This window comes from Acanthisitta chloris, unplaced genomic scaffold (genome assembly GCF_000695815.1).
Source record: "Acanthisitta chloris isolate BGI_N310 unplaced genomic scaffold, ASM69581v1 scaffold29341, whole genome shotgun sequence".
NCBI lineage: Eukaryota > Metazoa > Chordata > Aves > Passeriformes > Acanthisittidae > Acanthisitta > Acanthisitta chloris.
In genome coordinates, this window is record NW_008657092.1 from 1 (window position 1) to 12151 (window position 12151).

Sequence of the window (12151 nt, forward strand, 5' to 3'; positions counted from 1 at the left end):
AAAACCCCCAGTCCCCCCCCAAATACCCTAAACCTAATAAAACCAACAAATTTTCCAGTGGATCAGGGCTTATTAAATGAAATTAATCCAATCGATCTAGCTGGTAATGAAGGTGTCTTAGAGGATGGAGATGCAGCTACACATCTGGATCTCTCCCCCCTGTCTGCACAGTCCTAGCAGGGCAAACGTCTTTCCTGCAGGATTTTAGGCATTCTGTAGGGATGAAGTTGTACTGAGGGTAAAGCAGAAAGTAAATGTGAAAAAAAAAAGTGAAAATCATAGAATCAACCAGGTTGGAAGAGACTTCAGAGATCATCGAGTCCAACCCTACCAAATGAGGGAGTCTATTATAAATCTTGCTTTCTGATTTCATCTTCTTGCTTTTATGTGCTATTATTTAACTGAACAATTGTGACTTGTTTGTAGCTCGTGGCAAACCCTTCTTTGTCTCTCATCATTCCTTGTGAAATCTCATCTTGCAGACTTTAGTTCTGCTGGAAGTCAATCTTTGCTTACAGGGCTTGGCTCAGGATTTCTTCTTTCTGTTAGGTTATTTATTTAGCTGTTCCCTAGTGCTTTTCCAAGGTGCCAGTCTTTGCAGCATTGCAATTGCTATCCAGGTATTGCCAGGAACAATTAATTTGATAAAGCTTATGGCTAATCAGTAAAAAAATGCCAGTTCATAGGATGTCTGGTCACAGTTTTGTGCACAGTTGCTGAAGAGAAAATAATGTGTGGTAATAGAACCATCCCTGAGATGTAAGAGGAGGCTCAAGAGCCTGAATTTGAGTTTGGGCTGGATGTGCACAGGTACCAAGACAGCTCCAGTCTCTATGGTAGCAGGTTTTAAGAAGCATATGTAGGAAAATATTGCACAGGAGAAAAAAAAAAAAAAAGACTCAATAAAGCAGCTTGCATGTGTGGAAAAGAATCAAATCCCCTTTAGATGTTTGAGTTTCATTTTAAAAGTGGCTTATTTCAGTTTGAAAAAAATCTGTTCCTAATCAACTTTAGTAAACCAAAATAAAACTATTTTTTAGGACATCAAGGTCTGAAGAAGTAAAAATGCTTTGGCTAAGCTGGTGCAGCTTTCCTGTGTGAATAATCCTTTAAAAGTTATATTTTCCATGGCTCTGTAGGGCATATGGATGCCCAGTTCTCATTACAATTAAAGGGAAATATTTGTCCAGAATCTTTTGAGGCAGTTACAGGAATTCCTGCTAAAAGTTTTCAATCCAAAAGCAAACCTTTATATCCCAGATCAGTGATGGAATGTGAGCCATCAGTTTAAAACTCAGAAATAAAATAGATATTTGAGGAATGTTTGATCTGCTTCCTCCTAAATTTGGGGTCCTGGAATTGCCCTGTTGAGGCAAACTCCTCTTTTAGAGAAAGAGCAGGAGCAAACTCCAATGGCTCTTGGCTGTGCTGCCAAAGTTGTCAACAGCTTTGGCAAGGGGGGCAGAGCTCGTGCACGGTGAGTAGGGCAGGGATGGGAGTTTAGTTTCTAGTAGACCTCTCTCTTCACAAGGCAATCCTTGCTTTGCATTTGTTAAAGACATGGGATGCTCATGGTTAAAGGTCTTCCCAAAGCTTTCCCTGTTTCTCCTTATGCTGAAGCCACAGCAGCACTGGCCACGGTGCTGCGTAGGGTTTGGTCAAGCTCAAACCAACTGGGGAAGATCCTCATCATTTCTGGGGCTCTGTGCTGGGCACTGGGGCTGTGGATCAACTCCTGCTCTGCACTGATGAGCACCAGTGCCAGGGAAGTCCCCAAGGAGCCAAACCAGCAGAAGGGGCTGCACAAACCTGCCCTGAAGTGCTGTCACTTGCCACACTCGTGCACAGGTTCTCCCTGAGGTACCTTTGTGCTGTGCTGCTGGTGCTGCCAGAGCCTGACAGCACCCACCTCTCCCATCCTCTGGCTACTGGGACCTTCTCTGCTCAACTGCAGTTGCAGCAAAACGAGAGAGAAGCATCCCATGGCCAGAAGTCTGCCCGTGTTTCAAGTCACCATGGGGCAAAGAGAGGAAATGTTTCTAGACCATGAAAACATCCATCCAGCTAACCAAGTTCTCAAGTATGTGAGAAACAATGTTTGATTTAAAAATGAGATGCTCCAGCCAGAAGAAAAAAACACAACTTCACCATTCCAAAATCTAAAAATCCCTTAACTGTCTGACCTTCTCATCACTAGGTCATGGTCCTGCCACCAGATAAATCTCTCCTATCTGTCCATAGACTGAGAGTTCAATGTTGCTTGTGTTAGTGACAGTGAATTTGGGGCTGAAAAATGAACTACTGATGAGAACTCCTGTTGAACCTGTATTGTTTGTTATTCTGAGGCAAGGATCTGGCATGGGCTAATCCAGCACTTCAAAGTTAACTGCTCTTACTTTGTATACAGAGCGTCATAACGGAGTGGCGTGGGTGATAAGAGAAATAAGGGACTGAGGCTTAGGATATACTGGGAAAATGGGACCCTGTTGAAAAAGTCTTTGATCTCTTTAAAGTATTTTCTGAAAGCAAGAATCTATCAAAAAGGAAATGCCATTTAAAAGGCTAAAAGAAACAGCTGACATCCCCAAATTTGTTTTAATCTGTCCTGGAGAATATTATTTTTAAAGATGCGTTAAGTCAGTGGAAGAAATACTTGTCAAAGAAGGGAAATTAGGAAAAAAAAACAACCAAGAAAGGTCATCAGAATGGAGACATGGTTCTTGAAGTCTCTGCACACCATTCCCTTCTAACAATGAAGGTAAGGAGAAGCATCCTCAAGCAGCTATGGAGAGTTTGGGGTCACATTGGTCATTATCAGGGATGCAGGAATGTCATCTGCTGCAGGGCTTTGAAACCAGCAGGTTCTGAGGAGTGGTTTTTCAGCCATGCCATAGCTTGTTAGCCAAGATGTTGGGTGATCAATTGTTTTTCTGATCCTTCCACAACCTGATATGCCATAGGCATCACCTTTCCAGACAGCACCGTGTTGGGAGCTTCTGAAAATCCACTCATTGCTTTGCTTGACCAACCCAAAAGCAAGGATTGTAAAATCAGGCTGTCTTTGGAGATCTTTGCCTTGTCAGAACTCTTTTTGAGAATAGGACTTGAGCTGCTGGAAGGCTGGGGGATGTTTTTACCTCCTGAAAGGACAGAAGGAAGCACTCAATAGTCTCTGAAACACCATCCACACCAAGAACTTGCTGTGAGCACCAATCCACACATTTCCATGGGCTTCAGAGAGCACTGACAGCCTTTGGTGAGGACATGACTTGGGTTGCTCCAACAGGTCTCAGGTGTCTTGTTTCCATACAGTTTTCTCGATGGAAATACCAGTTGAGTTTCCCATAGCTTCCCTGCTCACTGTGTGCTGGTCAGACACCCATTCTGGGATAATATCAGATAAGATCAGTAGGAAACACAAGGAATGATGTTGGCATCTAAGCAAGGGAGGTCAGATGGAAGGTTTTTGAGCAGGAGAGTGGTGAGGGGTTTGCAGAGGTGACACACAGGTCCTGGTGTGCAGCAACCAGTGCTCAGATGAGTGTTCGAGCATTTTGGTCAGCTCTGATTCTCTCTCCTTTCCTGTCTTGCTGTCCTCTACCCAAAAAAAAAAAATGACTTTACTGGACCTAGGAGCCTTGTAGACACCAACCAGTCTCTTCAGGACTGACCAGGCTTGCTCATCTGAGGGTTAAAACACAAATGAGATGCCCACAAAGTGGCCAAGCCTGGAGAGCCTGAAAGGCTGGGAACTGCTGCCCCAAAGGAAAGCAAAGCTTTCCTCTTATCTTTCACTTCCAAATCCAACCAACCAATTACACATCAATTAAACTTTGTTTGAACATAATAGAAGCTTTGGCTCCGTGTCAGTAACTGCTCCACGGTTAAGGGGATTGGATAGTAATAGTATAAATAAATAAACAAGAGATGCTTATTCTAACAGTTCATTTTAAAACAATTTGTGAATATCATGTAGAGATAAAATGTGCCTAGCATAAACTTAGCTAAGCAGTGACTGCTTCATTATCAGAACAAATAATTCACTCGCACATCATCTTTGAAGCTTGGGAGGGCCACGGAATTGTGCTGCTTGTTTATTTTCCTGGCTTTGACTGTGTTTGCTACATTTCATCTGCACAGAGCTGCAGGGAAGGGTTTAGCTGGGGCTGTGGCAGTGCAGTGCCAAGCTCCAGTGACATTGTCTCTGCTCCTGCTGCCCACAGTCCCCAGAGTGAGGCTCAGCCTCTCTGCCCTCCCCAGAGCATCACTCAGCCCCCAGTGAGTGTGTCCCAGGCCGTGGTACTTTAATGCTCTGTCATGTCCTGCTCGCACAGGAGTGAGACACTTTCTCCCATGACTGCTTCCTTTGAGGGCAACTTTCTTATGTGAGTGTAAAAACTGATTTAAGATTTCCCCTGTGAAGGGCAATAAGAGCTGCTGCTCTCACACAGCATTGATTTGCTCCTTCCAGTGCAGGGAGGGGATAGAAACGAGTCTGTCAGAGCCACTAAATCTCACAGAGAGCTTTGAGGGGTGCACAATGGGACTGAGGAATCTGGATGATTCCCTTCTGCTCTGCTTTGAGCTGGAGGGAGGGAGAAGTGGGTCTGAATGTGCCCAAATTGGAGTTCTACTGACTCAGAGTTTTGCAGAAGTGCCTGTCAGGGCTGATACTTTGTGGGCTCTTGTTCTGTGCTCCATGGGTTGGTCCCTGGGTGGACAGGGGAGCTCTGGGGCTGCTGGTGGCTCCTACTCCCCAAGTGGCTTCTCTGTCTTTCTTGTGTCCCCACCTAATGTGTGCTGCTGGGGTAAACACACTCCTGGTGGGTTAGACACACACCTGGTGTGGCTTTCAAAAAAACCAAGTATAAATCGGAAGAAATGGGTCCAGTGCTGGATTCACCCACCCCAGGGAGGGTGTTGTCATCTGTACGTTCAGGGTGTTTTCTGCAGTCTTTGGACACTGTGTCCAAGCAGGTTTGGGGGCTGAACAAAAGATGATGATGAGACCAAGAACTGCTGTTCTTAATCTAATTACTGGCAGCTTAAATTTCACCTGTTAGTTGGTTTGTGCTGTGCCCAGTGCTGAAACCTTGTCGAGCTGTCCTGTTTGCCCCAGCAGGGCTGCAGGAGGTGTCCCTGAGCATCAGATGCCACCTGTTTGGACACACACCCCATGAAGCCCCAAAATCCCAATTTTTTGTACCCAATTTCTCTGCAGCAAAGCTCTCACCCGGTTGGGAGTTGTGCATGGCAACCGGAGGGTGGGTAAAATATGCATCTGTCTGGGTCTTGCTCCAGACCTCCCACCAAACCCAGGCTGAGCTTTCCCAGAGCTTGGCAAGACGTTGGCAAGTTTTACTGCAGCACTGGGTGATTCTGCTGCTGCTGCAGGTCCCCAAGCAATGGATGATGAAGCAAGCTATTGTCAGGGAGCTGGCTGGAGTGAAGAATCCTCCGCGGAGCCGCCCATCCGCCCCAGAGCTCCTGCCTGCCCAGAGCTGGCACAGGGGCAGCTTATGCAAAGCCACTGCACGGCTGTGAGTAGCTCCATTGACCTGTAGTAAATTTTTGGGAAGCAGGCAGCTTTTTGGCCCCTTCCCAGGGCTGACAGGGAGCTGTATAGAGCCACTGTAGGCACGGCCTCGCTCCCGGGCAGGGCTGGTGCAGCTTGGTGCCTGCACCGTGGTTTTCTGCTCCCCTTTTTCAAATGGGAGGTTTTAAGGGCCAGGACATGATATTAGGTGCTCTCACTTGCTGTTTCTCTTCTAGTTGAATCTCTCTGACTGCATTTGCTTGGCCCCAGCTGCCCAGTTTGTCATGCCTTCCCACCAGAAAAGCACAACTCGTGTTTGTATCGTACTGCAAAGAGATATTTACTAAACGAGTCTCTGCCAAGGGGTTGAGAAATATGTTTTCATTAAGAAAATTAAACTGACAAGTCCCTGGACAGCACATTAGTCGCATATTTTTTCTTTAAGGCCAAAATGCAGCAGCTAATAATCATGATGAAATGCCCATGCACAGCCAAATGACTAAAATCTACCCTGTGTTTTCCTGGAAAAGAATGCAGAGAGTTGGCAAACTTGGTCGTAGTTGGGTCTGAGGCCTGCTGAGCACAATGCTACCACTGCAAGATAGTGAGTGGTTTGCAAGTTAAGCAACACCTTCAATCAGATGTGAGTCCCCATTTGTTATCCTGAAAGAATTTCAGCTGTATATATTATAGTAGTACTTTGGCTCTTTGTATTTATTTTAGAGGGCTATACTAAAGAACATTATAAACTCAGGCATGTCCATGCTATATGAACTCCATATGCCGAAGCTTAATTTTAAATGCCATTAAAAAAGCACTTAACATTTACAATATATCAGTTCGGCTACTTTAGCAGCTTGGATGTTCTACAGTAAATGAAATGATTGAGGGAAAAAGAAATTCAGAAGCTCAATGTTATAAAAATCCCCAATGCAGGACTTTAGCCTGGTGCAACAAACTGTCAGATCGTGCCCATCTCATTTCTGGGTTTTAATCAGTTTCTCCTCTTTTTTTTTTGTTTTTTTTTTTTTTTTTTTTGTTTTCTTTTTTTTAAAATGCCATTTTAAGGCCTAATTTAAAAGGAGAAGAGAAAAAAAAATCTTGGCATTCAGATTGGATTCCTTATAGAATTTTTTTCAACGTGTGAATTGGGCTGTGTATTCACAAATTGAAATGTCCTACTGTATTTACCCAGGTGCTTACCTGTAGGAGGACAAGGTTAAGAGGAGTGCAGAGTTTATGAATGAAAATCAAAGAGGGACATTGGTAAACCAACCCTTTTTAGTCCTGGCTAATTACATGGTAAACATCTGGAATTTATGCAGGGTGGTTAAAAAGAGGCAATTGAAAGGATTTTGAACAGGGCCCATTTTGTTGCCTTCTCCCCAAGCAGAGACAAAATGGTGCTGCAGACCTGGACCAGCTCAGGGGAGGGAGGGATAAAGGGGGGACAAAGGAACCTCCGTGTCTAGTGGAGAAACATCAGGATTTGGGTCTTTCTTCAAGTTCTGCAATTACAATGACTGCAGGATGTGGTAATTCTCATCCTCCATCCCCTCGTGCCCATGGAAAGGAGAACTTTCTGTCCTGGCTAGTGGCTGGAAGGCTGTGGTGAGCCAGTTTGCTCTACTGACTTGGGTGTTTTTACTGGATGAGGAGGAGGTAGGGAAGATGAAGCCAAGAAAATAGTTACTCTGAGGATGTAAAGTGCCTAATCCTGCAAATCCTGGCTGTTGATGTGGTCCCAAGGGGTTGGGAAGCCCATGGCAGTGCCAATACCCATTAGGGACATCTCCTTTGGATTGAAAGTTTGGACAGTGATGGAATACACTGTTTTTATAGTCATAGTTTTATAAAACTATTTCTTATCACAAAGATTCCTTAGGTATGGAAGATATAGATATAGATATAGATGTTCTTTGGTGATACTCTGGTTAATGGGGTGTTCTGGTTTGCTGTTGGTTGCTATGTGTCTGCTCCAGTCAGTGGTGAATCAGTGGGACAGGCACAACTCAGCAGGGAGTTCTGCTGTGCTCCTGGCTGCAACAAGGTTTAAAGGGTGTGCTGTGAATTTGGGAAATCTGGGAAGGCTAGAGGAGCCTGTCTGCACTACTGCAAGCTTTAACCCTTAGTCTTCCCCCAGGCTTTACTGATCCTCAGTTTTCAGTTTGTTGGAGGGAAAACAGGTAGTTTTTCCCAGGAGTAGTGGTGGGACTTGGGACTGAGTGGATGAGAAGGCTGAATGTACTCAGTTTCTTCTGAAATGTAGTTTCATCTCATGACTTTTCATGCACTTTCATGGCATCAAGAAATCTGTGATTTTTGAGGCTGGTAGAGCCTCTTGACGTGGTTAGAAGTCCTTGTCCAAGCCTCATGCAGAGAGGGGTGTGTTGACCCTCCTCATCTCTCTCTTGAACCCACCTTTTGCTGGCACTGGCACATAGCTCCCCTCTATATCCTCTCCCCCATATTTGTTCCCCATTTTGCACCAACACATGCTCTAGAAAGAGAGTTTAATTCAGGTGATGTACAAACGTCAATAGTGTTTTGTAGCTCAGTTGTCCTCATGTGAATCCATCTCACAGTGGATCTGCCTTTTGGGATGTTGCTCCAAGTTTCCACCAGTTCCAGGACTGTTCCAGATGTCTCATTAATGTGTTAACCCTTTGCTTTTCCTAAGGAGGATGTTTCCTAGTTACAAGGTGAAAGTCACGGGAATGAACCCCAAGACCAAGTACATCTTGTTGATCGACATCGTCCCAGCTGACGACCACCGCTATAAATTCTGTGACAACAAATGGTAAGACAACATTTCTGTTTGCCTTCTTTTCCATAAAAAAAAGAAAATTCCCATAAAATTTTGCATTTGGATCAACCATTTGTTGTGCAGACTCAGAACCCAACATAAATACCTTCCCATGGGTGGGACACTAACAGCCCAGAGCTCTCTTTGGTGGAGCAGGGATGGATACAAGAGCCAAAACCAGACAAATATAAAATAAAATATTCTTAACAGGCTGGGAGATTAACTGTTGGAACCAACTGCTGCTGGGGGTGGTGTGTCCATCCCCAAAGTGCTCTGTTTGGGTGTCTTGAAGGAGATGCTTTAGGCCAAGCATAGGTTGTCTGGTTGTGTGCAGTGTAGGAGGGTAAAGCCACAGCTTGTGTTATACCAGAGGCTGGACTGGATGATCTAATAAACCATTTTGGCCTTAAAAATTAGATATCTCTGTGAATCAAGAAAAAATTTAAATTCCTTTCTTCTATAGTAATATTTTGCTTTTAGGAGAGCAGCTACAAAACGAAACATGGGGTGTTTTACCCTATTTTCCTGTTATTGCTCCCTTCCCTGTGCCTTTGACAGCAAAGCTGTTTCCCTGAGAGGCAGCTGTGACTTTTGCTCTCTGACAAAGGAAGCGTGTTGTTTTCTCTTTTCAATTTTTACACCCCAAAAGGCCCAGGAGCCTCCCTCACTGCCTCTATTCGCTGTGGTTTTCCCAAACCCCTTCCACCGACTGCTGCCTGGTGAAAAGAGGAGCAATGGAAAATTTCACAGTCATCTTAATGGGAATGAGCCCAGTGACATCCCATAAAGCAGTAATAATTTACTTGCACATTTAGGGCTGCTCTAGTTTTAAAAATATCCCTTTTCCATGTGCTTTTGTCCCGGAGTGCCGCTGGGTAAGAGGAGTGGACTGAGGGTCTCGGCACCGCGGTGGCCACTTTGTGTGCTTCAGACATCAAACCCAAGATGATGGATAGTTGTTAACTCTCTTTAATTTAGTTTTTGCCAGCCCTAGAGCTGTTTCCTTTTATTGCTGCTGGAAAGTTTCTGTTGTTTTTGGTAATATTGCTTTTATTGGGGTTTTATAAGAGGAGAACAATGCGGAGTAATGAGGGCGTTGCCATCGAGCGATGGCTCACGGCTGTGTCTTGTTGTCCATGAGAGCTGCTGGTGGTTGTGTGGGGCAAGGGGAGCTGGCAGAAGGGTGTGAGGGGCAGCACACAACTCTGGAGTGAGGAGCAGCCCAGTCCCACTGGGAATTGTGCTGTAGGAGCTCTGCATGGCTGTTGAGGGTGCTGGCACCTCCTCCTGCTCACAGCTACCTTCTCCTCTGGAAGTGTGGGAGACCTTCTCCTCTTGCAGAATAGGCTTTGAAGGCTTCCAAAAACCCAGGTGAATTTTCTCCTTGACCAATGCCAACACAGACACACTTCCCCAAGGAAATACTGTGCAGGAGCAGCCTGAAATGCTGAAATGAGGACTCCTCCAGTCCCCACGGCCCATCATGGTCCCCTCAGGGTTCATGGGAGGGTTGGTGGGTTTTGTTCAAGGACAAAAGACTCTTCAATATGATGCAAAAACCCAGGTGAATTTTCTCCTTGACCAATGCCAACACAGAGACACTGCCCCAAGGAAATACTGTGCAGGAGCAGGGATGGGGTTGCTCTGCCAGCCTGAAACGAGGACTCCTCCAGTGCCCATGCCCCATCGTGGTCCCCTCAGGGTTCATGGGAGGGTTGGTGGGTTTTGTCCAAGGACAAAAGACTCTTCAGTGTGATGCAATCTGTACCCACTGTGTGTGCCTGCAGGATGGTGGCTGGGAAGGCAGAGCCAGCCATGCCAGGAAGGCTGTACGTGCATCCCGACTCGCCAGCCACGGGAGCACACTGGATGAGGCAACTGGTGTCCTTCCAGAAGCTAAAACTCACCAACAACCACCTGGATCCCTTTGGACATGTAAGAGAAATGAGGGGTTTGGGTAGAGGTGTGCCAGCAGTGCCGAGTTTGTGTCTGGACTGGGATGCTGGTTGGGATGTCACAGTTAATTTAATCACGAGGAACATCTATTTTGTGCTGCCACTGGGGTTGGAAGGGTTTGATCAAAGGGAGGGGTTTGCCTGCATTCTCCCCCTGCTCCTGGAAATGCAGCTTGCTCAGTTGTGTTCTGCTGGATGCTACAGACCTTTTATTTTTTTGCCTAGGAACTTTCCAGGCAGTGCTGTGGGATTTTTCAGCCCGGCACGTGGTACATCCAGCTCACAGAAACAGGTTGCATAAACTCCTGATTTTCCAAGCTGGCTTTGGCAGCTCTATAAAAGATGAAGTATTTTATTTGGAAAATCTTGATTCATGTGTATTGGGAATGCAGAGGTGGGAAGCACACAGTTATCTTCCCCAGTGCATTTAATAAATCAGACCAAGGGCCTTTCCAGCCTGCCAGGAGAACGTGGGCTTAGATACTGCATATAAAAACACAGACCTGTCTGGTCTGCACAATCTGAGCTGAAAGTCACATAAAAATACACCAACTTTGGCGGAGGAAGGGAAGAGAGAGTTTAAAATCCTTCTAGGTTTAGTGCCATCAGCTCCTGCTTGTACCACAGGTAAGAGAATCTAATTTGTACCATCAAGTGTGTTTATTAACCTGTCAGTCTTTTTAGCAGCAGCAGCTCAGGGGCTCAGGGAGGCTGGGAGAAGGTTCTGAAGAAGGGTGTGGAGTGTGAAGGGATGTGTGTCTTGCTCAAAAGGTCTGTGCATCAAGTCAGGTTTTCTTGTGGAGTCAATGTCAATCCAGAAAAGTGCAATTCTGACACAGCTAAGTCAGCCAGAGCTTTATGGGGGTGACTCCAGAAGGGGGATGTCCCCAGCAGCTTCAGATACTGCTAAAAAACCCAGATTTTTTTTTTTTTTTTTTTTGCCATGTTTGTAATTTTGGCTGATTTTGGCTGGGCTCTGGCAGCGTGACATGGTGATAACCCAGCGCCGGGACCTGACCCTCTTCCCAACCTACTGACCCCAATGAAGCATGTGTGAACTTCAAAGGCTCATCGGGACCGTTTAATGCTGGTGTTATTAATCACAGGCAGCTCTCCCCTTCACTCTCCTTCCAAGGGGGAAAGCACCACGGAAATGAAACCAAACAACTGCGCTAAGGGTTGCACAGTGAGGGGAAAAAAAAAAATGACACAAAACCCACGAGTCTCACGGTGCCACGGCCCTCCCGACCCTCTTGCTCTGCACGTGGCATTTTTTTCACTCCCCGTTTTTCTCCTGGTTAACTATGCAGCTTAATATACGACTGTTTATGTTGTAAAATGTGACCCATAAAACATACAGGATGTGCGATGTGGCTGTAAAACAAACAGGATGTGCTGTGTTGGTTTTGCAACTTTAAACGTTTGCTTTTCCTGACTTTGTCATTTTGGAACTGCAATTTTAATGCTGCATTTTGAACAGGGAAGATTTTCCCCACCACCACCACTTTTTTTTCAATGAACAGCCTGTTTGTCCTCCCAAAAATCTTCACTAGTGGCTCAGAGGGGACTCTGCTTTGGTTTTGGGGTGCTACCCACAGTGGTCATGCTCCAGCTGATCCATGCTCAGTGCCCTTGTGCCACACCAGCTTTGTACCTCAGCCCAACATATTCCATCTCACTTTGCTGGGAAAATGCCTGCAATAATCTGTTTTAAGTGCCTGGTTTGCTGTTCAGTTCAAGCACTGACTGGCTAAACAGGACTGAGACCATTCTCAGATAGATCCTTGTTAGGCTTTTAAATTAATCATCTACTTTAGACACAGTGCTCCACTTTTTGTTGTGCACCTGGAGCAG

At 45.5% G+C, this 12151-nt stretch overlaps 1 protein-coding gene across 1 annotated transcript in view; it reads left to right on the forward strand.

Moving 5' to 3' along the window:
- Positions 1-8216: 8216 nt before the first annotated feature.
- The window catches only part of TBX4 (T-box 4), a gene marked incomplete at its 5' end in the record, with an annotated part of 19163 nt that continues 15228 nt past the window's right edge, over positions 8217-12151 (forward strand). Inside the window, 2 exons of the mRNA XM_009084587.1 lie at positions 8217-8336; positions 10130-10277. Coding sequence (XP_009082835.1) covers positions 8217-8336; positions 10130-10277 — 268 coding nt within the window. The remainder of the gene's footprint in view (positions 8337-10129; positions 10278-12151) is intronic.